The sequence below is a fragment of the Asterias amurensis genome, chromosome 1 (genome assembly GCF_032118995.1).
Source record: "Asterias amurensis chromosome 1, ASM3211899v1".
Taxonomy (NCBI): Eukaryota; Metazoa; Echinodermata; class Asteroidea; order Forcipulatida; family Asteriidae; genus Asterias; species Asterias amurensis.
In genome coordinates, this window is record NC_092648.1 from 14,372,118 (window position 1) to 14,397,273 (window position 25,156).

Sequence of the window (25,156 nt, forward strand, 5' to 3'; positions counted from 1 at the left end):
TTATCAGAAAGGAAGTTGCCAATATAAATTTACAAAGAAATATTTTTTTAAATTTCACACCTGTTGGCCCGTTTCTCCATACTGATATTTCCAGCAAATGACTCATTTAGCTTGATCATATCGCACATCGGGGCTCTGGATTGTTCAGGCAGAGTACTTAACTAATAAATGCAACAAATATTAAGGGAACGATATTTTAAGTGACTTCATATCACTACAAAATATAAAAGTACTGCTAGTTGGCCAATAAAGATGAACTTGTTCCTTCCAGACTTTTTATCTAGAATTGCGCAGTCAGCACAAGGGTCGTGACAGCACCCCAATCACCACTAGACAACTGGAATCACTGATAAGACTGACTGAGGCAAGGGCCAGACTAGAAATGAGAGAGAAGGCTAACCAACATGATGCAGAAGATGTAGTAGAACTTATGAAGTTCAGGTACTAGACGTATTTTTACAGGTTTTTAGTGGGTTTTGGGGTACTTATATAAGCAGCCAATTGAATGCAAGGAGCAGACTTTCTTCAAATTGGCTGGTTTTATGGAAAACAAATTGGAGTAATTACATGGAAAACTGATTAAAGGCAGTGTACACTTTTGGTAATTGTCAAAGACCAGTCTTCTCACTTGGTGTATCTCAACATATGCATAAAATAACAAACCTGTTCAAATTTGAGCTCGATCAGTCGTCGGAGTTGCGAGATAACTATGAAAGAAAAAACGCCCTCGTCACACGAGGTTGTGTGCTTTCAGATGCTTGATTTCGACACCTCAAGTTCTAAACTTGAGGTCTTGAAATCAAATTCGTGGAAAATTACTTCTTTCTCCAATACTAGGTCACTTTAGAGGGAGCTGTTTCTCACAGAAACAAAGAAACAGAGCAAAATTTCACAGATTGTTGTAGGTCATAATAATTGTTCACTTACCAATTACTCTCCACGATGTGTACTCCATTATCGGCATATCGATTCCCTCATGCCTTGTGGTAAGACCATTTGGTTATTTTTGAGGAGCACATAAATGTCACGTACCTGTACCATTGCTCTGTTCTTCGTTCACAGTATGATTGACACTTATTCTGATGAGTTTGGGCACCTGGACTTTCAACGCTCACAGCATGGATCAGGAATGAGCAGTCGCTCAAAGGTATTAACTTGCACATTTTACACTCAATCCTAGCCTCTCTACTAAGGTTGCCCTAAATAGACCCTTCCCATGAAACAGGCTAATTCAATCACATGCATGCATACAGACACAATTGGTTGGCAAACGCCATGGAGATGCGCACTAAGCAGGTGCACCAACGCATCTGTGTCACGCCACCATCATCCCAATACAAAAAGATGCGATGTTCCTTCATTTTGCCAACCAAAGTGTTACTTAAAGGCAGGGGACACTATTGGTAATTACTCAAAGTAGTTACTCAAAATAATTACTCAAAATAATTATTAGCATGAAAACTTACTTGATAACGAGTAATGGGGAGACGTTTTGAGAAGCGGCTCCCTCTGAAGTAATGTAGTTTTCGAGAAAGAAGTAATTTTCCACGAGTTTGATTTCGAAACCTCAGATTTAGAGTTTGAGGTCTCGAAATCAAGCATCTGAAAGCACACAATTTCGTGTGACAAGGGCGTTTTTTTCTTTCATTATTATCTTCCAATCAACTACTGATTGAGCTCAAATTTTCACAGGTTTTTTATTGTATGCATATGTTGAGATACACCAACTGTGAAGGCTAGTCTTTGACAGTTACCAATAGTGTCCAGTGTCTTTAATGCCATATTTCGTTGGAAGGGTCTATTTCAACACACTTCTGTCTTATTTTTCTTGTACAGGCTAAACGATTCATTGCAGTGTTGAATCGGGTTGCTGAACAAACTTACAACGCTCTATTTACCATGCAACAAATGAGAGAAATAGCAAGGGTAAGTTCGGTATGATCACAATCTTTGTGATATTTTCTACGACTGATTTGAACCGTTATCTTCAATATTAATGAGCTTTGTATACAAAAACTTTAATCTGAACTCAGCGGCAAAAGTTTGCTTTTTCCAAGCTTTTAAAGCAAATCAATGAAATAGATGCCAAAATCTATATCACCTTTAACCAAAGATTAAAGTGCACCTAAGGCACAAGATGGGCAATGTGAAATGTGCACTGGACGCAAAACAAGAGATCAGTGCGGACAATGACCATTGCTACCATATAACAAAACATTTGCTTGCTAAAATGGCACCACCTTGTGTCTTCAGCGCTGTATTATCTTTGCCTTGATTTTGTAGTTAAAAAGGACTTACCATTCGAGACTGGATTTGTTGAATCATCCAAATCCACTAACAACACAAACTCTATGTGTAGTTTTCTTGAATGCAAGGATGAACTATCTTCCAGCAACCAATCTCTCCATTACAAATGTTGGTTTAATGTCTCGTTATGAACTGCACAAATGGTTCAGTTGTGGTACTAGACAACAAGTATTGTAGGCATTGTGAAAGTCAGCGGTCAGATTATGATACAAACCTACACATACCAACCCAGTGAGTGTAAGTCCATCAATCTAACCATTTGACCACGGTGCCATAGACGCATTCAAGATGTCTTACCATTCCAGGTTTGTGCATTAATGGGAGACTTTGGAACTCTAGGTGGCAGCAGACTTGCCAGGCAAATTTCCTTTGTTGTCGTCATTCTGAGCGAGCATGCTCACATTTTTAAGAATGGATTTTCCTGGTAAGTCTGCTGCCACCTAGTGTAAAAAAAAAGTCACCAATTCCACTGCAAGTTTTTTTTTTCAAATTACTATTACTTTGAATCTTCTTTTTTTCACAGGATGGCAACATTAGTGTTCCTGATTTTGAGGGATTTATTGCCTCTCTCAACAACCAGAACTACCTCCTTAAGAAAGGTCCGCGGGTCTACCAGCTACAGACAACATCCTTCTAAGTAGACCTCCTGTAATATGTACCCTTACACCCCACTAAAGTTATTTATAATTGTGGGTGTACAGTAGTTATTTAAGGCTTTCCATGCAAAGAAGAAATGTTTAAAACATCTGAACTTCAATTTAAGTTGTTAGCTGTTACAGAAAAGACACCATATTAATTTACTGTAACACTACAAGACGTAATATATTCCTACCGGATATTTGTTATTGACAACATCATGCATTAGCAATCACTATTAGGACAACATTCTCCAATCAACAAAGAAAAGCCATTCTTCATTTACTTATAATTTGTATTTATTCAAACCAAATAAAAACAAAGAAAAGGCTAGTTTTTAAAACAGGTTGCAAGCCAAATCTTCTTGTGAACTCAAAAAGCGGGTATATGTCTAGATCAAAAAGTTAGGAGTACATTGTACAGAATATGGCAGAACATTCCAGCTCCATGTTTATCCACATATTTCCTAAATGATGTAGCCATATCATTCCAGGGACGTTCTTTATTCTGAGTTTCGATAATGTTCATAATGGCAGTAATTGGACTTTCAGATAAGCACTTACAATTCAAACAGGTGGTTCAATAGATCAAGCCCCAACTTGCTAAGCACAGACAGTATTGCTTAACAGAAACTGGTTACCAGCAAATATTCAATAAAGTTTACCTTGTTGCAACTGGGGCTCCACCCATTTCTTGCTAAGCAGTATTTTCTGCTTAACAGCTATTATAAAATTGGGTCCAGATCATTTTGTGAAATATCTTTGGCGATAATTCATGGGAGTAAGAATGTTCTTCACAGTGACTACAGCCCATGGCATCTCAGGGCCCAAACCCTGTCACTTTATCACAACCTTATACAGATTTATACTAAAACATAACAATGATCATTAACACACTTTAATCTGTAAAATACTAAAATAGAAAATATGTAATATATTGTTCATTCAGCTCATGGTATCCCTTCTACCGTAATTTCAAAGATATCTTCTAAAGCAGTTCAATATGAGTTATCAATCTACCATAATTTCAGTGATAATACAAATTTGCCTCTACTTGATTGAAAGAAGTGTTTTTTGTCAGTTGTAATTCAAACAAAGAAACTGGAAGATCAAACCAAGAAGCAATTGATACAATATTTTAACTTTACACCATTATCAACCAATACAGCAAGTCTTTCGTTTTAATTAAGAAACTGCAAGTACACTTTCCAATCTCTGAATATTTATAACCAACCTACCAATGTCAATCAGTTTGTTCAATCCATGGCAGATGATCTTAATCTTACCAACAAAACGTCATCTTAATAAAAACTAAGCTATTCAGATGAGCTGAAAATTATTAATATTATCTGTTATTGAAACATTAATATTATTAGCTATTGATACAACAGCTATTAGAAGATAAACAAACAAATCATGAACCATACATGAGGGTTAAAACAGCAGTGAGTTCAATAACTTAAGCTGATCTGTTTGTTGTTGTTTTTTGTGCTGTGTATTGAAAACGATTAACTTTTCCTTGAAATTTGTACAGGGTATATCTTATTTAACTTAAATATAACTACTTCCACTTGGCATTTGTTGTTTAATACTTCCATTTCTTGTTTACTTCCATTTGTTTTTGAGATGTTTTAAAATATTACTCTTTGAGATGTTAAAAATAAAATCTGACCATTGTATCATTCCAACCAATAAAAAAAATGATGAAAAGGACAACAAATATTGGCACACTTTTTTGCAGTTTCCAGCAATCAGTGGCAATTGTACATTAATATACTTCACTGTTATTTTAGTATTTCTTAAATCTTTTTACTCTTATCTTAACAATCTTGGCAACTCAAGAGACCTTAAAATTCTGAGAGGCTCTTCATCACCGAGCAGATTCTGATAAAAGTCGTCTTGTTTCCTCTCAAACTGTTTAGCACCTTCAAAAGGGTTTTAATTATCACAAGGGGATGTTGGTCATAAAATAGTTTTCTTCAAAGTAAACAAAATGTCAAAATGGAAAAAGATTTATTTGGCTTATTTACACAGCAATTGGGACACACGTTCTACATCACAGCTCTAAAGTTAATACATTGTCTTGAAAAGTTTGTGCTTTAAAACCAATGCATATTGTACAATCTCACCTTCGTGCAGTTGCAATGTTTCCCAAAATATCCTTAAAATCTTTCAAAGTTGTATAAATGTTACTTTAAAAAGAGTTTGTGCTTTTGACAAATGTTTCAATTACAGTCAACCAGGAGCGAGACTGCCGTTCTATGTATGCAATGGGTACATCAGCCTTTGTTTTTGTTTTGTATTAAAATATCTACTATATACAATATGGTTTTGTGCATTTGTATGTTCAACAACAAACTCCTAACTGCATTTTTTCAGTAATAAAAATAATAATAACAAAGTTACAAATTTATAAAGTTTACTCCGAGCATTTAGTCTGTGTTGATTCTACATGCACCCCCTTTGAGTATTTGAGTAGAGTAATCCCTAATGGCAGTTTAAGAAGGAAAATACTGATAGATGGTGACAGATCATATGGCAATGAATGACATCACAAAAGACGGGCCAATTACAAACAAAATGACTTGGTCTTGTACATATACATATTATACTATCGAGCGCTTCACAGACGCTAATCAATGTGTTACTGTAGCCTCCTTCCTCAACTTCTATAATAAATGGACTTCACTCGACTAATTTTTTTCTGAGAGGAAGGCCAACTTGGGGCAAGCTAAAGCAAACACTTAATACTGTACAAAACACACACCACAATAAAATAATTAAAAAAACAAATTTGTGCTGATATACTGTGAAAGAACAAGTGCTAAGTTCAACCACAACTGAAATCACATGGTATCAATGTACCATAAATAAAACAATAAATGAAACTGGTCCGTTTCCATCACTGTCACCCTTTCCTTTCCATGTAGCCTTTAACTGGGCCTAATTTCATAGAGCTGCTTAAGCAGAAAACATGGCTTAAAAAATCCCTGCTTAGCAATAATGAGCAAGATACAAGTCACAAACTATTTTGGCTGGTAACCTTATTCTGGTAAGCATAATTTTGTTTTACTAAGCTTAAACTATCTGGTTAGCATTATTTTGTTTTGCTTGGCTTATGCAGCTCTATCAAACTGGATATAAAAAAATGTGCTTTTTATTTTAGTGGTGGGATACTATTAAGTCACTTAACTTTTACGACTACACACACAGTTTTAAATTGGCATACTGATAATAGTGTCAATTCTATTCCTTACTTTAACTCTCTCATTATTTCATTTTTTCTTTCTCTCTATAAACAAATACAATCACAAAAAGGATACTGGCCCAACATGCAAAGTTGCTTAAACTCCCATTCAATTTAATTGCGGGAGTAAGCAACCATTTCCATCACCCTTCCTTTCTCTCATGAAAATAAAAAGCATCACTCTTCAAAATATGAAACAGCAGGAAAATATGGGTATATATGTACATCAATTTGTTTTAAGAATACTAAAATATATTTTAAGGATTTTTAGGGTTGGTCGGTAAACTCTAGTCATCTCCCTGGTTTTTTACATACCGAGTCCGGTGGATACTTCAAGGTACATCCAATGCCCGCAGCAAGTCCTCACCCTGCAGCAGTCCCGTTGAAGCCTGCAGTGGTGTGTTCACATCCAAGTCTTGGCTGGTCAGGAGCAGGCAGTTTACCAGAGTGTTATCGGCGGAAGCTTTGTCCTTCAGGTCAACGGTCACTGGCTGAGTTAGGAAGGACGGGAACTGATGTTTTGGCCCGGCACTACCACCCGGCGACAACTGATTGCTGCTCAGGAGTGGGTTACCTGATGGTACCATGTTGGCGTTGTTGACAACCTGCAAAAATGAGAATGCAATTTATCTTTAAACTCTGTAACTGTGAATAAATTCTCATCTCATTTTTGTTTGTTAAACATAGCTAGTAAGTTTGTATTATGTTCATATTTGCATGGACATTACTTCACAATACCTTAAGAAAGTATTTGTGTACTTTTACTGTTTTTTTTAAGCATCTTAAAATGTCTGTTTTAATTTGTGCCTTGTGTATTTAGACTTTTTTTCTTTTTCTTGTCTCTGCAGTTTTTACTAGCTTTCCTTTTTGACTTGATGTACAAAATATTCACATTTCAGCCTTTGGCTGCCATTGAACATTTTTAATTAAATGAATAAACAAATAAACAAATAAACAAATAAAAAGTATACATGTTTCTGTTATATTGAATAATTATTCTGATGCCAGTATGCAGGAACAGCATTTAAATATAAATGAATCAGAAAATTAGCATGACGGGCTCCAATTCAAAACACTGCTTAGGACAGCTTACAATATCTCTCTTCCAGTATGTCATGGTCTAGCTATAGTTCTCACCTGCTGTGCAACCTTTTGTAAGAGCAGGGAGTGTCCAAATAAATTGTTGATGTTTGTTCCATCCTGCTGGAAAAGCAGCGACTGTAAACCACTCATCCCTCCATCACCTGAAAGAAATTTTACAAAGCTTGGTTACTGATATGATTTCTCTGTTAAGGGCAAGGTTGACCATTTGCATTTATTATCTTTAAAAATATTTGTTAAAATATAATAAAAAACTGTGTTGAATAATGAAATAATTTATTGCATAGATTTACTTAAAGTAATAATAATAATACTGGGTTCTTAATTTTATGCAAGTTGCCAGACACACAAGGCCTGAAGGCCACCTCAAGGTGTGGGCTACAACTATTTTTCCAGAGGCCATTGCCAACTACTCCTGGGGCTGAAACGGGATTACCCCCTTTACAGTCCATACGGATGTTGGCTTGGGTATCATCAATCAGAAGCCTGGCTGGTAGAGCAGAAGGCACTACCTCCCCAACTCTCATACAGTGCTTTAATCACACACCCCTAGGGGCAGTATCGAAGCGTTCATTATTTTGCCGGCAAGGTACATGTACGTGGAGCTACATTTTTACGAGTTATTACAAGTAGATTTACATTACGTGATCTTAACAACATGATCAACTATAGTTTATGATTGATAACACTTTCAGGGAGATGATAGGAAACTATCATTCCATTTGCCAGTACTTACTTGGAGGTTGAGCAGCCTCAAGCTCCACACCAGGTTTCCCAGTCTTCCATCCCGCACTGCCCATCTCGCTCCCTCCTCCTCCGTCGAATGACACCCCGGCTTCTTGACCTTGGTTCTCCCTCCTCGCAATCTTGAAGAGTGGCTGGACATCTTGAGTCTCCCGCTTTCTCTTCACAGCCAGTTGTGGAAAAAACTCCTTACTCTGGTTGTTCAGATCGATGTAGTAGTTACCCTCGTCGAGGGCTTGCGATCCCGTGGGGCTGACCAGAGGAGATGAATGTTGGAGCTGCGGGCTCGGCCACATGTACTTACCCGGGGACTGCGCGGACAGTTCGCCATCCCCGCAATCGTCGGTGGTCACCCAGAGATTGGGCATACTCTGGCAGAGCTTCTTTACAGGTGTCATTGGGGAGCCCATGGAAATCTGACTGTAGGGTGTGGACGGGCCGGTGTGGCCATCTGACGGCAAAGGACTCAACAAGTCTTGCCTGTCATCGGACACTGATGGCGAGCCAACGGAGACAACACAGGGGTTGTTTTTACTGGAGATCAAAGCGAGAAAAGGAAAGATCATTTTTTAAGTGAGCAGTGTATAACAAATAAGGGCTTTTTTAAATTTTCAGTCACAAATGCTATCTCATACACCTTTAATGCACGAGTACATCTTTTGTTGAGTCACAAGGTGAATCTAATCCATGGCCTTTTTGGGATTTAAGAACCAAATGGCCAGCCACTTTGTAAGAGACCTACTGTCAGTATTGGCTTTCCCTGCCAGTGTTGTTTGTTTGTTGTTTTGCTTCTAATCGTTTTAGTGTACCACCCACACTGGAGGTTGTTTCCTACATGTATCCGCCTGTCAAGCATCGTTCCTGGGTACTTTGCTAGGTGTTTTTAGATTTTTTTGTATTCTTTCTTCTTAAAACTATTGTATTATTTGTTCTTGTAGATCCTTTGACTTCCAATTTTTGCTTATGTTTGCTGGCGAATAAAAATAAATATAGTCAAACCTCACTGGAATTCAACTTCGTGGTCATTTTATAAGAGGTACTTACACATTGCTCCCGAAGATGTTGACTGGTTCCCAAGAATCATCACGAAGTTCAGCATCACTCAGCTGCTGGTCACTGAAGTCAAAGTCATCACTCAGGGAGATGTAGGGCGCCCTCTTGGACAGGTCATCCAGTTGGGCCGGATTCTGCAAAATAATATTCAACCGATTAAAAAAGTGTCAAGTAATAAATCTGACTGGGTAAGTTTTAAATAGTTTTGGTTTGAACAAAGACAAATTGACTGGAGCAGGACTTGAACCAATGCCCTCCAGATTAACGTACCGTCTCAAAAAAGTGCACACAAAAATCTGGGTACACTGAATGGTTAATGGATAAAGTGCAAGACAGCTTTTGACAATTTATGCAAGAATGAAAACATTGTAAAAAATTTACTATACAAAGTAAAATATCAGTAAAAGTGTCAATGTTTGATATGATTTTTAAAGGGAAGAGCGACTACCAAACGCACACCTTCCCTTAAACACAATAGACCGTATTGAGTATGATGTCACGGGGCTCAAATATCTTACCTACAAGATGGCGTGTGTGCGTGTGCGTGTGTGCGTGCATGTGCTGTAGAAATTTAACCGGGAAAATTGCGTGCTGCGGGCTTCGATGCTGTACGCGTTTGGACGCACATACGGTTTGCCCTACAAGATGGCGACTTTCATAGCAATAAAAAGGGGTTATTCAATACAGTCTAGAAAGAATGAGAAATCACTCATCATTTGGGCTGGTCAAGTTTCCACTGAGCAAAATGTTCTTGCACTAAAGCCTACTTCAATTACTCTTTTAGTCTTACCTCCATGAAGCCATCCAACAACAGGGGGTCTCTGCTTGATCTCATGTGTGATTTGGTTTCAGGAAGAATCAAGTCTGGTGTTTGAGAGGACTCCTGTAGGATATAAAATGGATTGAAAGGTGCGTGGTTTGAAGCAAGGTTTTGGCCAGAACTTGGTAAAATTTAAAAACTGGGTGTCGAAATTGTGCACTTACAACACTTTTACATGACAGAAGAATCAGAGTACTTAAAAGACACCAAAACTTCCTCTAGTAAAAACTGTGGGTTGAAGTGAAAATATTTGAGCATGGAAACTATAAAGATATATGCCACACAAAATCTGAAAAGAAAAGTCAAGAAGGTGAATATGATTTTACTGCATTAAAGTTGGTCATACTATCTTATAAATTAGGGGACTGTTTCGGATTGAAGTGAAAATATTCGAGTGAAAGAAACTATGAAGATTAATGCAACTCAAAATTCCAAAAGATAGGTAAAGAAAATGAAGACAATTTTACTCCATGAAAATTGGTCATACCGTCTTACAAATTAGGGGACTGTTCAGTTCATGCTCAAACAGTTGGAAGCAAGGTTGGAGTGACAAGCATACAAAGTAATGCACAATTTCAGAGCAGACAAAATGCAGCATTTTTTTTTACTAACCTGGTTTGTCCCTCCATCCGATGACTGTTGGTCCTCCGGGATCGTGTCCAGGGCTACAAACGGAAAGAACGGCACAAAGTCCTGGGTCTGACTGTCCTGTCGCTGCAGCTCTTGGGCTTCAGTAGTCTTAGCGAGGTTGGGCAGCGGGGTAGTGAAGTCCAATGGTACCATGGCACTGCCCGGAGTAGGGGCCAGGTAGGTCAGATCCTCTGGATTGGCCACTTTGCCTAGAGGCAAAAAGAAGATATCCAAGTAAAAATCAAAACTCCCCAGAAAGAAATTGGTGAAATTCCTTTTTGAAAAATAACCCTAGCTACACACCAGTATAAGTATTGTTATAATTTATTTGTCAATATGTACATGTATGCTACTTGTATACTTCTTTTTATTGTGGTGTTATCCTTTTTGGTTTGATAAAACTGTTTTTATTATGGAGCTGCCCAATCTTTAGTAATTGCCTGATCTAGGACAAAAAATTAAAACAAATTGAATTGAATTGAATATCTCTCCCCTGGTTCGGCCTGATTTCACATGCATAAACTGCACATCCCAATATTATCATAGTAAAAAACTGATGAATCCCGTTGAAAAAAAGTACCAGCAAAATACCAGCAAAAAATATACCCAGGGAGTTCATTTTAAAAGATGAATATATACACGATTTTGCCCGGTACCTCACAAAGATTAATGAAACAATACTTAAACCTTTGGTAATTGTCAAAGACCAGTATTCTCATTTGGTGTATCCCAACATATGCAGAAAATATTAAGTCAGTGAAAATGTTGGTTTGATTGGTCATCGCAGTTGCAAGACAATAATGAAAGAAATTGTTTCACGTATGCTTTCAGATGGATAATAAAAGGCTTTGAGAGAGAAATTACCGCTTTCTCAAAATAAATTTTACTTCAGAGGGAGCCGTTTCTCACAATGTTTTATACTATCAACAGCTCTCCATTGCTTGTTACCAAGTAAGTTTTTATGCTAACAATTATTTTGAGTAATTACTAAAAGGTCCAGTGCCTTTAATATATCATCATCCGACACTTTCTATTAACAGTAAATTCTGTGAACATGTTTACATTAATTAATGTGTTCAATATACACTGTAACTAAACGATTTTCAGCAGAATTATTACTAATTAGAGGAATGCAACAACGTCACATTCATACACCAATCTAACACAGTGCTCCCATTGATATAACACCAATCTAACACAGTGCTCCCATTGATATAACACCAATCTAACACAGTGCTCCCATTGATATAACACCAATCTAACACAGTGCTCCCATTGATATAACACAAACCCAAAGAAGCATTCATCTCAAGCTCCTTACTCCAGAATTCACACACGATAATATTAACCAGGTTCCCTAATTCATTATCCCGTCCCCCCCCCCCCCCCACCGTCCTTGCCCTACATTCTATATAAATCACTCCTCTCAACATTCCGAGGTGGAAATATTGATCCAGCCCCAGGCACTGAATAATCCTGCTGTAGTTATAGCCATTTACGTCATCCCGCAGTGTGTGTCAGTTTACATACTACTGGACATGCCCCACATAGGCAGACATTAGCTGTATGAAAGGTCACGGGGGATTATTGTGCCATTTTGCCCATCTTCCTAGGTAGAAATTTCAGAAATGCATGTCCTTCATAAGCGCTACCCACCCTTCAAAAACAGCTTGTTTTGTTTGGTATTGTTCGACCGAGGATTGCACTTGTAAACCGATTATTTTTTTTCATATGGGGTCTGAATAACACCACAGTTTGCGTTTCCGTTTGGCATTGCCGTTATTGCAGTTGGTTTCGAGTGATAGGAAGGATCCTCGTCAATAACTCAAGGGAGTGTTGGGTTAAAGAGACAGGTGACAAAATGGCAATGACCGCATTGCAGATTTAAAGAGTAGATCCGTCTTTCCTGTTTTTGACACCAAACAGAATGCCTCATCACAAGTAGATAAGTTTGTGTACAAGGGTTCTCCCAATGCACAAACTAGTGCAGTGAATTTTGCTCCAAACAAAATCTGGAAGTGATGTGTAAAATCATTTTACCCCACACCATTATTTCATGGGGCGCATGAAAAGAGATGAAATGTGTAAAGTTTTGGCAAAGTATAACCTTCGATTTTGTAACCGTTTGATTGTTCAAAGCATTTATAAATGTAGATGTATACAATAACTTTCTCATTTGAAAATTTCATTTTTATTGGTGGTCGCTTTTTTTTTTGATAACGCCGAAATTCCAGAGCGAATATGTCCACGCAGGAAGAATAACCAATAGGAATATACAATCTGAGAAGCATTCTCAGGTTCAATTTTGGGGCATAAAACAGATATCTTTTTACATAACCACATTACTTTGAAGTGAATTGTTTCTCAAAATGCTTTACACTATCAGAAGCTGCTGTATGCTTTTAGCCAAAAGTTTATATTGCCATTACTAATTTTAAGAGTGATTATCATGCCTTCCCTTTAAAGCCATTATACACTTTCGGTAAACAGTTTTGTCCAAGTCCCACACTTCGTGTATCACAACTTATATATAAAATAACAAACCTGTGGAAATTTAGGCTCAATCGGACATCGGAGTCGGGAGAAAATAACGGAAAAACCCACTCCTGTTTTCGCGCGTTTCGCCGTGTCATGACATGTGTTTATAACAAATCCGTAATCTCGTTAACGAGAATTTATATTGTTTTACCGTTTTCTCAAAAAGTAAAGCATTTCATGGACTAATATTTCAAGAGAAGTCTTTCACCATTACCTTCTGTAAACCCTGTAAATTATTTGTAAATCTGTGAACTTTTTTTTTTTTTTCTGTACCGAAAGGGTCCAATGGCTTTAAATGCTTTTTATATGATGATAAGGTCATGTGTAAAGCCTTTCCTGGTGCCCTCCATTTGTCATTGTGTGTATCCCATTCATGCATTAACAGATTGTCTAGTGGTGATATATGGAAACAAAATCTGGGACTTACTCTTTGATCCAGTGAGGTAAAGTGGAAAGACGTCGTCGTCGTCGAGGTCGTCTGGGCGTGGCACGAAGATCTCCTCCGTGCTTAACTGCATCCCTTCATCCAACTGATGTGTGGAAATCACTGCTTGGTCATCCTCAACACCACTACAGGAAAAACAATCATAAATAATCATAAATTATGAAAGAAAGAAACTTTGTTTTGAAATGTATTTCCTAATGTCGTTGAAATAATAACAGTTACTAGAGTTTAAGTGTTTGTCAACAAACACAAAGCTATTCCGTCTTGCTTTGTTAAGATTAAGGGCCTCAAAGCTTTAGGTTGGTCTGATTTTAAGATATAAATTATTTGACCCTTGGCAGGCCTTTTCCCACTTGAACAACCTGGTCTTCATTCTTATATTGAATCAAAACGAAATTTCAAACGAGATTAAAAGGTCTGATTTTAAGATTTAAACTACTTGACCCTTGGCAGGCCTTTTCCCACTTGAACAACCTGGTCTTCATTCTTATATTGAATCAAAACGAAATTTCAAACGAGATTAAAAGGTCTGATTTTAAGATTTAAACTACTTGACCCTTGGCAGGCCTTTTCCCACTTGAACAACCTGGTCTTCATTCTGATATTGAATCAAAAGGAAATTTCAAACGAGATTAAAAGGTCAACTTGGGGTCATGGTAACCCTTGTCTCACTTTAAATACTCGAAAGGGTTCATAACTGAATAATAACTAGTTCATAGCGCATTTTACAATTACTGTATCAATGCACTTTACATTAGCCCCCTGGTCATTAGGCCAATAAAATTCCCTTTAAATCTTTCTCAGCTCCCTGGGGAGTATTACAGCTTGAGCTGCCTCGGCGCTCACAAGGCATGTACGGCCTCCACAAATTTGAAGAGAATGAGCTTAATATTCCAAAGGCATTTCACTGCAGCTTTTAAAAAAAATTCAACATGAATCAATTTTTGTAGTCACCAATAATTTACACATTTTTGTGCAATCTGGGCCCAATTACATAGAGCCGCTTAAGCAGAAAAAAAGTTTTCTTAACAACTTTCTGCTTAGCAGAAATAAACAGAATACAAGTCAAAAATTGTACATGTGACATGTTAGCTTGGCTGGTAACCACATTCTAGTCAGCACTTCTTTGTTTGTGCTAAGCTACTTTTGTGACCAGGGTCCCTATTTCATAAAGCTGCTCAAGCACAAAAAGTAGCTTAGCACAAAGTAAGTTATGCTTACCAGAATAAGGTTACCAGCCAAGCTACCGTGTCACATGCACACATTTTTGACTGGTATCCTGCTTATTTCTGCTAAGCAGAAAATTGTTGAGAAATTTCTTAAGCAGCTCTATGAAATTGGGCCCTGGTGTTTATAGTGGGGACACATCATCATGAACATTTCATATTCTTAACGAACACATACCTGATCATGTAGTTGACGCAAACCACGCACTGTGGCTTGTTGGTCTTGCTGTTATAGATGACCGTAGCTTGGGTCTCCATCCAGGCATATCCGCTCTTCTTAGCAAGGAATCTGTACTTCTCACTGGAGGCCTGCCCCTTGGCGAACACTGCATAAAAACAAAAACATGGACAAACAATTCAATTCAATTCAAAAATATTTATTTCAGTACTCACAATAACAAAAGACAGAATCATTAGCAAAAATTGATAGCAGCATATAGTCAATAATAATGATACAAGTGTCTGGACACCCTTGGTAATTGTCAAAGACCAGTATTCTCACTTATTGTATCCCAACATGCATAAAATAACAAATTTGGACTCAATTGGTCATCGAAGTTGCAAGAGAAGAATGAAAGAAAAAACACCCTTTTTGCACAGAGCACGGTAATAGATGTCAATTCAACTACTCACACAAACAATTTCTTACATGGTGCAGACCTTAGTTACTTCGTAATTTTCCACCATGCATAGCTTTAAGTCCTATCTGACATTACCCAATGTTTTTTTCCAACACCGGGCTATTCATGTTACATCCGCCTTCTTCAGATAAGGAGACGAACCACATGTTCATAAGGACATCTCAAAACCCACAAAGAGAAAACCCACATGGTACAACCATTAACAGTGCCAATATCTACCAAACTTTGTAATGTAAGTTCTTGTAATGTGATACAGGTAAGTAATGTCTCTGGAGATAAGCGGTTCTAAGAAACAGGAGGGTTGGGTGGTTCCGGGTAGACTCAACAAGTTTTGTAACAAAACATTCAGAAGACTGTAAGAACATTCATGTTCATAATGTTCCATTTAAGACAATAACGGATATAACGACAATGCAAGTTGGTTTTTACAGGCTTTAAAATTTTTGAGGATCACAATTGACCTTTCTTATTCTAGTGTACATGTAGATACTATTTATGAAAACTAGTAAATTTGAAAACCAGTATTTGCATTTAAATTGGATCTTTATGTGATGGAAATAAAGTATGAAAGGTTAGCAAAAACTGCACGGAAACATCAAAGAGTTTGGCTGCTCTACAAAGCACTGTCAGTATATCAACTCAATTTTTCAACCAGTATGCTCAGATTGTAAGCAGAGGGAAATATTCATGATGTTAATAAAGACATCTCTGGAATGGCTGTACTTTCTGTTTTAATAAAGGACGAGTACATCTAAAACTCACAGTCTCTATGGCATTTCTCAATGACGTGGCTGTCCATGGCATGGTAGAAGTCGTAGAATGATTTGTCCACCAAGTCGTCTGGATCGTAGCCAAGAAGATCTTTGATTCTGAATGAGTGGAAGAACAAATTGTCAAGGGACATTTAGTGCAGCACTAGACAAAATGTTATTTCTTAAAAAGGAGGTGCTTGGGTAGCCATGGCCATCCAATTGTACATTGTTGGGGTCTGATTAGAGCTGTCTCAGCTGTAAATAATAAACATTTATTGCAATGCCCAGCCCTCCTTTTTGCGATTGCGTGAAACGAGCTTAGGCATTTACAACTAATATGTACATAGAGCAATAGATGGATATGGGATAACGGGAGACAGCAACACTTGTTCTAACCCAATTTTCGATGAGGAATTAAGATACTTGAGCAGTCATATTTCACAGCCGAAGCTTGGCAAGTGTTGATTAGTTTTAAAATCTCATCACAAATTTTGTGGTTAACTAAAAAATCTAATCCTCTCACTCCATGTCTGTGATTTCCGGAAAACTTCATCATGGGAACGGTATTTCCCCCAGAGAATGGACACGATACTTTCTGTACTTTTCAGAATTCACTGGTCGGAAGTCTCATGTATATCATGTACACGTGGTTATCAATACCAGAAAAAAAACCAGCAATCTAACCCCTCAAGAACTTATCATAAATCAAGACAATCTAGGAGATTCAACACCTAGCAATAAATTTTCCTTTGGGTAAAAGACTGTACTCTAATAACCACAACCCAAAACATTAACCAGAAGGCTCATGAGTAAGATGACATGTAATGTGAGCTGACACCTGCAATATCCAGGCAACAAAAGTGTGTCCACGCTGAAAGCTACCCGTGTTTACAAAAAACAAATTCTACTAGGCAGATAAAAGCCGATCAATTAATTTCATGCAGCCCAGCCTTTATTTAATCCCACGGAGAGAGTCAGGTTTCAACGTATAAGAGCAATAATCAGTGCATGTAATTTGAAGGCACATTGCCTTGCCTCCTACAAAATCAAGGTCTGGCTTATAAACCACGTTGAGAGTGAATTGGCAAGATCTTGCTCTAGCCGTTAAAATCTAATTTTGCCCCTAAACACTCTCGTCTGAAAAGTTGAAAATCAAACAAATTTCAGTTTTCCAGGGCCTAATTTCATAAAGCCTAAAAGCACGAAAACTTGCTTAGCACCAATAAACTTTGCTTAGCAAAATAGATTACAAGCCAGAATACCTAACAGTTACAATTGCTGCGACTTGTACGATGATAATTTCTTGTTTAGCCAATAAATTTGCTGAGCAGAATTTTCTACTGAACAGCTTTATGAAATTTGGCCCAGAATGATTCATATTACTAATTCACATGAAAGCCCACAAGAAAACGAACAGAAGAGAACCCCCTCCCCCACCCCACCCCTCTCTTCCCCCCCCCCCCCAAAAAAAAGAGCGCCATATCTCAGCCTTACCTTTCATCACAGTATGTGAAGTTCATATCCATGCTGTGCCTAGTCAGGAAGGTCTGTTTGTCCATGGGGATCTCAATGTTGGCAGGGTGTTGGATGGGCATGGCGATCAGGGAGACACAGCTCACCTCAGGCAGTCGATAACCACTAGTGGTGACCTCCGATGAGGACACTTTGAGCAGCCCTTTGCAACAGACAACCTGGAGTGAGATACAGAGGTCGTGAAATAAACAGAACATCAAGAACTGAACAGTTCGGGCCCAATTTCATGGATCTGCTTACCGCTGAATTCTGCGCTTACGGTCACCATTTGGCTTACTTTGTAAGTGCCAAGTTTCTGCCTAGCTGTGTAAGCAAAAAATGCCGAGTAATGTGAAGTAGACTCGCACAAGCGAAATTGCCTGCTAACCAGTGAAATATGATTGACATAAGCACCTAGTTTCTGCTTTCAAAAATGTTAGTGCTGATTCTTTGCTTGCGATAAAGAGAGCTATAACATTGATCTGGTATTGATTTGATTAACAGAGATGCACAAAGCTACAGAAGAAGAGCTATGTTAAGCGTGCCCCACACCTTTATTTTTTCAACAGTTGGTCAGAGCAATCACTGCAATCTTCTATAAATAGGCAATTTTTCCATTGCGCACTACACCCTGCAGGGAATTTATACTCTGTTGTTTGTGATGTCATCGTTGCCAGCTAACGACATTCAGATGCAAATAAATACACTGCTAAAACATTATATGTATTAGAATCATTTAAAAAAAAAAAAACCTGAGTTGCAGTTCGGGAAAAGTTTTCTTCAAAACAATAAATACTGACAAAAACAAAATCCCACCTTATAAATTGCAGCCTTCTGTGTGACGATTTTCCCCTTGGCCGTCAGGGTGCACTTCATCCTGATGATGAAGTTGTGTCGTTCTTGTTGTTTCTGTTTTGATTTGTTACTCTTTATGATGTTCAACCTGGGATGGTCAGAGAGATGTTCCCGTATTTCATCATGATCGCAGGGATGGCTGTAATCGTAGATGCTCTGTCCCATCAGGTCAATCTAGGTGAAGGACACCCAAAGTAATCGCAGTTTTAGTTTCATTGACAACAACAAAAGACACAAGCGCTAACTACAATGTACCTGTAGGAAAAATCTATTAATTTGCAATGTATGTAGAGTAAAATATTTAATATTTGCCTGGTCAATGAACTTCTGACGAATGTAACTAAGAACTTTATAACTTTATTGATTGCGACAGTCAATTAAGAAACCTTTTGTAGAATCAAGTTTGCTGATATTAAGGATGCCACGTCCGATTTGTTGCACTTTTATAGATCCAAGAGAGTTATCAGCCTTCACTGACAAAATCTGCCAATGATAATAAGTAGGTAATTCAACTCTTAAAAAAAACGACATGTATTGTTGGGATCCCAACGTGCATAGTCTGTGTCATTTGTAAAAGTTTTTGTTTGCTTTTCATTTTGAAACAAATCTATACAAAAAAAGTGTTTTGGGGCAAAAATCAGGCCACGCAACTTTAATCCCAATCAAGTAATTCTTTAGACATCATGCATCTCCATATTATTATCATGTAACTACATGTATACCAAGTTCTAGTATACAAATATTGACTGCTTCGAGTGCTATGGTTAAAACTATGACTCCCGAGGTGATCCACGGAGCGTTCTATTTTCCCGAGGCGAAGCCGAGGGAAAATAGAACGCTCTGGGGATCACCGAGGGAGTCATAGTTTTTAACCATTGCACGAGTAAAAGCAGTCAATATTTGTTTTATAACACCCCAAACATTTCTAAAACCTGTATTATTATTATTAAGTTACAGACCTGAATGCTACAATCCACGGACGACGCGAACACAGATTGCAAACACTTTTACCTACTGTGTTGCATGTAGTGTCGGACAATCCGAAATGGTTACAGACTATTAATTTATCATCCTTGTACACGCAACGGACGTCTGGGTACTGCACGCCGTGTGCTAGTCTGTCGGACTAGCGCACGGCGCCATGTGCTAGTCTTCGGACTAGCGCATGGCAAACCGACGCTCTATCACACGGCCGTCGTCTAGCAAAACTAAGACATGTCATGTGACGCGCTCTAAACCAATGAGCAGGCACAATACTTGCAAGGGGTGTTATAATACCAGACATGGCTTGTATTAATACTCTTCTCCACTAAACTTCCCAGCAGAATTTTGGACATGGGAAACTTGCAATTCAGAATGTGGTCTTTGTTTATTGCTAGAACTTGACCTTTCCAATGGAATGGAAGAATGCAACATTTGCAACATTTGTACATGTAGCTGTTACTGGTGATTTGATACAAGTGGATTGTACATGACATGTATACGCCTCTCTTAATATTTATGCAAGTGATGGGGAACGTGCGCCCATAGCCTCATTTTGGGTAAGAATTATGATGCCAGGGCTCGATTTCACAAAGCAATAAAATCCATCGTAAGACAAATTTTCAGTATCACCATAGTGATTTGCATTGTGACATCACACGGTACTAAGCAACTACGAAAGTAAGATATTTACTTAAAAACTGACTTGGTAACGAGCATGGGAGATTTGTTGATAGTATAAAACATTGTGAGAAAAGGCTCCGTCTGAAGTAGCATAGATTTTGAAATAGAGGTAATTTCTCACTAAAATAATAAAAGACTTAGCTAGAAGTCTTTTATTCCTATCTGAAAGCACACAAATTCGCTCAACAAGGGTGTTTTTTCTTTCATCATTTTCTCCCAACTCCGATGCCAAATTGAGCTCAAATTTTCACAGGTTTGTTATTTTATGCATATATGTTGAGATACACCACTGGTCTTTACCAATAGTGTACCTTCCCTTTAAAACACACATGTGGTATTTAATTTAGAGGAAGACTTTTCCAGTTGATCCTTCACCGGTCCTTCAACCATTACGCACTCCTTCCTACTCAAACCCAGCCATCCACACAGTTCACTGACTGACTTGTTTACCTGTTTGAGTCCCATGTATTGCGACACATTTTCCGAGATGAATATGATATCTCCATCCTGTGATAGAATCATGGCGAATCCATCTAGAGCTTTCAGGTAGTAGTTATCGATGAGACTGTCAATACTCAGGGCCGACTCTTCTCCGTCTGTATCAACTGGTTCTGATTTGATGGCTGGTTTTGAAAGAAAGTCAACAATACGATTAGGATTACAATGTCAACGTAGTTTTTAAGAAAGAAGTAATTTCTCACTCAAATAATTAAACAATTGAAATCTGAAATCTGAAAGCACACAAATCTGTGCAACAAGGGTGGGTTTTTTTCTTTCATTATTTTCTTGCAACTTTGATGACCAATTGAGTCCAAATCTTCACAGATTTGTTATCTGATGCATTTGATGGGATACACTAAGTGAGAATACTGGTCTTTGAAAACATTACCAAGTGTCCAGTGCCATAAAGTAACTATTTTGCATTCAGCTTACCTGTCAAATGCAGCAAACTATATATCTTCCCGTCAAAACATTACAGGGTTCAAGCAAGTTCATGCGACCTTGCCCTCCAGCCTAAAGTGGACCCTCTTTTTAAACTAGATAAACTCGATCAAAACAAATTCTTACAGTCACCTTTTTCACCCCAACAAGAAATCAAATTCCAATCAACACAATGTGACCCATGTTTGTATAGAGAGCAAAATAGGTAAATGGAATTTTACAAATTGATCGTCTGCAATATTTACCTTTGGGTGCAAATTTTCTGATTTTGAGGAAACTGAGAAGTAACCTCATAATGCCTGATTTATCCAACTGGGCGCACATGCTGTGTGGCATTGGCAACTCGTGGGCAAGCTCGTAAAATATGGACGTCTCTTTCTCTCTCCTGGTTCGTGCTGCATTGCGTGATTTCAACTTTCTCTTCTCAGAGTTCCTAAAAAGGGAGACAGTTTACGGTAAATTTTCTTACAAGAGGATTGTTTGATTTACAAATTGTAGCATCCCTTACCTATAACAAAATGTCAAACGGTGAATGTAAATTGAGAAGACACATTGGGATATTTGTTTATAAAACAAATTTAACTCAAATTTGAACTGTTTGTCAGGTTGAGATACAAAAACTTGCTTTTAATTGCAAGTCGTAGAAATGGTAAAACTGATTAAAATCATTCATTTGAACTCCATGTAGCAGTGTTTACAAATGTTACTATGTTTACATGTATTAGGAATCAGGTACATAATGTAGACGTTTGCCTGAAACTGAAGCCACAGTTGAAATGTACTACATTTCAATGATCTCACTCAGTTACCATGATTTTGTTAGCGTCACTCCATTACAATCGCTCCATAGCCAAAATAGTAATGGCGCACTTAACCTATTTTAAACTCTAATTACTAGATACATGTACCAGACATGTACAGTAAGCACGTATCCCAAACTAATGATATTATGAGGACTTATAAGACCTTGCAAAACAAGGGGGCTGCAGTGATAACGCTAAAGAATCAAACTTGTTCAAAGATTGATTTGAGATGCATACCTGGAAGGAAAAAAAAGGACGGATGAAAAACAGACAGATCTCCATGGCCTTAAAAAGGCATGAAGGGGAATACATTACATTTTAATAAGGTAGTAGGTTAAGGTTAATTTTGACATAAATTTAATTTCTAATATTTTTTATATCTTTATGATGGGGCCAGATGTTTTACAATACATGTAAAAAGATACAAAGGCCTATTTAACTGTTTGTGATGTTCAACTGTTTAAATTTAAGCTTCCAGTATCATGACCATGACCTGGTGGTAAACAGAGTCAGGTGAGAGGAAAAAAAGAAAACAATGCATGCAAATGCTAAGTGTGTGTAATACTGGTGTAAAGGCACAAGTTTATTTTTATGACCTTTGGAATCGGTCCAGGGGGCCTGTGCTCATTACAAAAGGGATACCAACAATACACATGGTCCATAAAATAGAAAATGTTCAAGTCTGGCGTGTATCGCAACGGAAAGCACTTCAAACGAAAAACTTTGAAGACAAAATCTGAATGACAAAAAATATGTGTACCATACGTGTACATGTTTTAGCTTACAAGAAATACACAAATAATTAGTTAAATATTGTGTAAATAAAAGTAAAGCTGTGGGACAAGGTCGTTTATTTTTTTTTTTCATATTTTTTTGAGAACCCTTTTTATAAATGTACGCCCGAATGTGAAACTAATAAAAGAAATCCTTATATGTGGACACACGATGGTCGAGTGGACCATAGAGCAAGGAAGGATTGGCGCATCATCGCCCAATGGAAATTATTTTTATCGTAAAACCAAAACCAGCATTAGTTACGTGATCGGAGGTGGGCATAAATTTTGCAAGTAACCAGACGCTAAGGTCAAGTTTTATTCTTGGTTTTTCTTTGTTATTTTGTTGATTTTTATGTACTTTCTTTAAATCTTTTGTTTTAAGTAGGCCCTATAATTACATTTCTAAAAATGTATATAATTCTTATGGACACAAACTACATTAGACTAAAGTAATTGACGAAACAAAATCACCCTTCATATAAAACTCCATAAGGTTGGGACCACAATGGTCCCGGAAAAACGGATACCTCGTGAGACTTGTAAAGTGTGTTGATCAGATTGTCTGGGTCGACCCAGTTACTGAAAATACACCTATTGTAAGTATTGGACTGTTCCAGACTACGTACAAGTTTGTGATACCCATCGACTTCAGTGGATTGATCTAGAAGGCTCACTACTCGCCTTTCACCTACATCAACATCAGTGCTGATTAACATGCACTATACAAAAACCTGGTGTTGTGACAGGGCTACTCCTGCGTCAGTGCAATAATATAGACAAATCAACCAACTTGTAATGTGTTACCATCATTGTTGTTGCCATGCTGTTGTACCGTAATTTTCGGATTATAAACCGCGCGGCGTATAAACCGCACTTCCTCAAAATATACAAAAAAATATTTAGGTGTCGGCGTATATGCCGCGCGGCGTATAAACCGCGACCAAAATAAAAATAAAAAACATGAAAAAACTAACCTCAAAACACGGAAGTGAAATACGCAAACCTGCCGCGCGTTACGGGTGATTTTTTTTATCTCACACTATCAGTCCTGAGTTATACTTTGTTTCCATCAACAACCCTTTTCAAGAATTTGCGATTTAATGATCGGTTGTGTTGACCATGTTTTGTGAACTTCTTTAGGAACAAACTGTCCGTGAATCAAAGATCGGTCGACAACGCACACCGAGAAATAGTTGAACTTTGCCCTGCATCGCATCGCCCTCTGTAGACAAAAGTTGTCCACGTTTGATTAGACTGGGCCCCGAGCCTCGAAGCGTGGGTCAGACGTTCAAGCTATTTGTTGTACAATGGGCAGCCGCTCTACTCGATCCGTCCGAAGTCGAGCCAAGATTTTATGAATGGAACTATCACCGGCCAATCAACAACGGCCAATCATCAAACGGCCAATCACCGCATGCGTACACACAAAGGGGCCGTGCTTGTTTGCGGTCCTCTTAGTGGCGATGTGCAGTGACAGGCGGGCGGCACATCAGTCAGTCTTGTATAGTTGCCGCAATGTGGGAGTTGCGTCGTAATTGCGTAGAAATGTATTGAAGTTTACACTATTGATCGTAATTGAAATGATCTATTATAGGATAGTATTCTTTTTGTAAGCTGGCAGCACCCCCTTTGCGGGACCACATTATTGTTTGTGTTGGATAATTATTGATGAAAGTTACAACTGAAAATACGTTTATTATTGTGATACTGAAAAAACCCAATAACAGTTTTAAAAATTGACAAAGTTAAATCCTACTTAATTTGTAGGTAAGTGAGATCGTGTTGCAATAAAAATTAACTTCAGACAGTGCGTTGACTATCGTTTCAACATAGGATTCGTCTGCAGAAGCAGTGATAAAGAAACAGTGCGAAGATTTATATCCAAGGAATCCTTTGCCTTCCGTTTTGTTTAAATAGAAAATAGACAAACCAAAACCAAACAGTCCTTTTCAGGGCTACATGTACCACAACACAAACGAGAGTTGTCTATGACTGTTGTTTCTGTTTACAATGTTTAAAGGAACATTTTTTAAACATGTAAACAGCTCCTAAAAAAATTCCTTTATAAAATATAAACGAAATAATAATGGGGACGGCTAAAGTTGTTCCCTCACTTTTATTGTATAGCGGTTGAAACAAAATACGCTACCTTATTGTTTGCGTAATCATAAGGACAGGGGATTCACTTTTATTAAACATCGGAGTAGACGGGAAATAAGGTTGAAATGGGTCTTTCAATAAGAAAAGTGGTTGTTTCTCCCTCCCTTTTATTGTAGTCCCACAACGAGGATCCACAACAGATATTGCAACGACGGACGGGCGGACGGATGTAGCGTGTGTGTAGTAATGTATCCTGCAGCGTGCACATTATGCACATGCGAGTTCGTAAAGCTAGCAATCTGTTAATTGCGCTGCTCAATCTCGAAATTGCACAACCGATGTTGGGGGGGCACCGTATTGAGCG

At 38.0% G+C, this 25,156-nt stretch overlaps 2 protein-coding genes across 2 annotated transcripts in view; one reads left to right on the forward strand and one right to left on the reverse strand.

The window, feature by feature from the left end:
• LOC139946704 (DNA helicase MCM8-like) overlaps nt 1-3,422 on the forward strand; it is a 19,657-nt gene extending 16,235 nt beyond the window's left edge. The window contains exons 20-23 of the mRNA XM_071944356.1: nt 272-441; nt 1,063-1,147; nt 1,837-1,926; nt 2,831-3,422. Coding sequence (XP_071800457.1) covers nt 272-441; nt 1,063-1,147; nt 1,837-1,926; nt 2,831-2,944 — 459 coding nt within the window. The 3' untranslated portion in view covers nt 2,945-3,422. The remainder of the gene's footprint in view (nt 1-271; nt 442-1,062; nt 1,148-1,836; nt 1,927-2,830) is intronic.
• Nucleotides 3,218-25,156, reverse strand: part of LOC139946690 (hypoxia-inducible factor 1-alpha-like) — a 26,002-nt gene continuing 4,063 nt past the window's right edge. The window contains exons 2-14 of the mRNA XM_071944347.1: nt 21,359-21,546; nt 20,622-20,794; nt 18,468-18,680; nt 17,634-17,830; nt 16,150-16,256; nt 14,925-15,072; nt 13,503-13,645; nt 10,520-10,746; nt 9,878-9,970; nt 9,079-9,221; nt 8,027-8,568; nt 7,327-7,433; nt 3,218-6,794 (exon numbers count right to left, since the gene is read on the reverse strand). Of these exons, the coding sequence (XP_071800448.1) occupies nt 6,522-6,794; nt 7,327-7,433; nt 8,027-8,568; nt 9,079-9,221; nt 9,878-9,970; nt 10,520-10,746; nt 13,503-13,645; nt 14,925-15,072; nt 16,150-16,256; nt 17,634-17,830; nt 18,468-18,680; nt 20,622-20,794; nt 21,359-21,546 (2,554 nt within the window). The 3' untranslated portion in view covers nt 3,218-6,521. The remainder of the gene's footprint in view (nt 6,795-7,326; nt 7,434-8,026; nt 8,569-9,078; nt 9,222-9,877; nt 9,971-10,519; nt 10,747-13,502; nt 13,646-14,924; nt 15,073-16,149; nt 16,257-17,633; nt 17,831-18,467; nt 18,681-20,621; nt 20,795-21,358; nt 21,547-25,156) is intronic.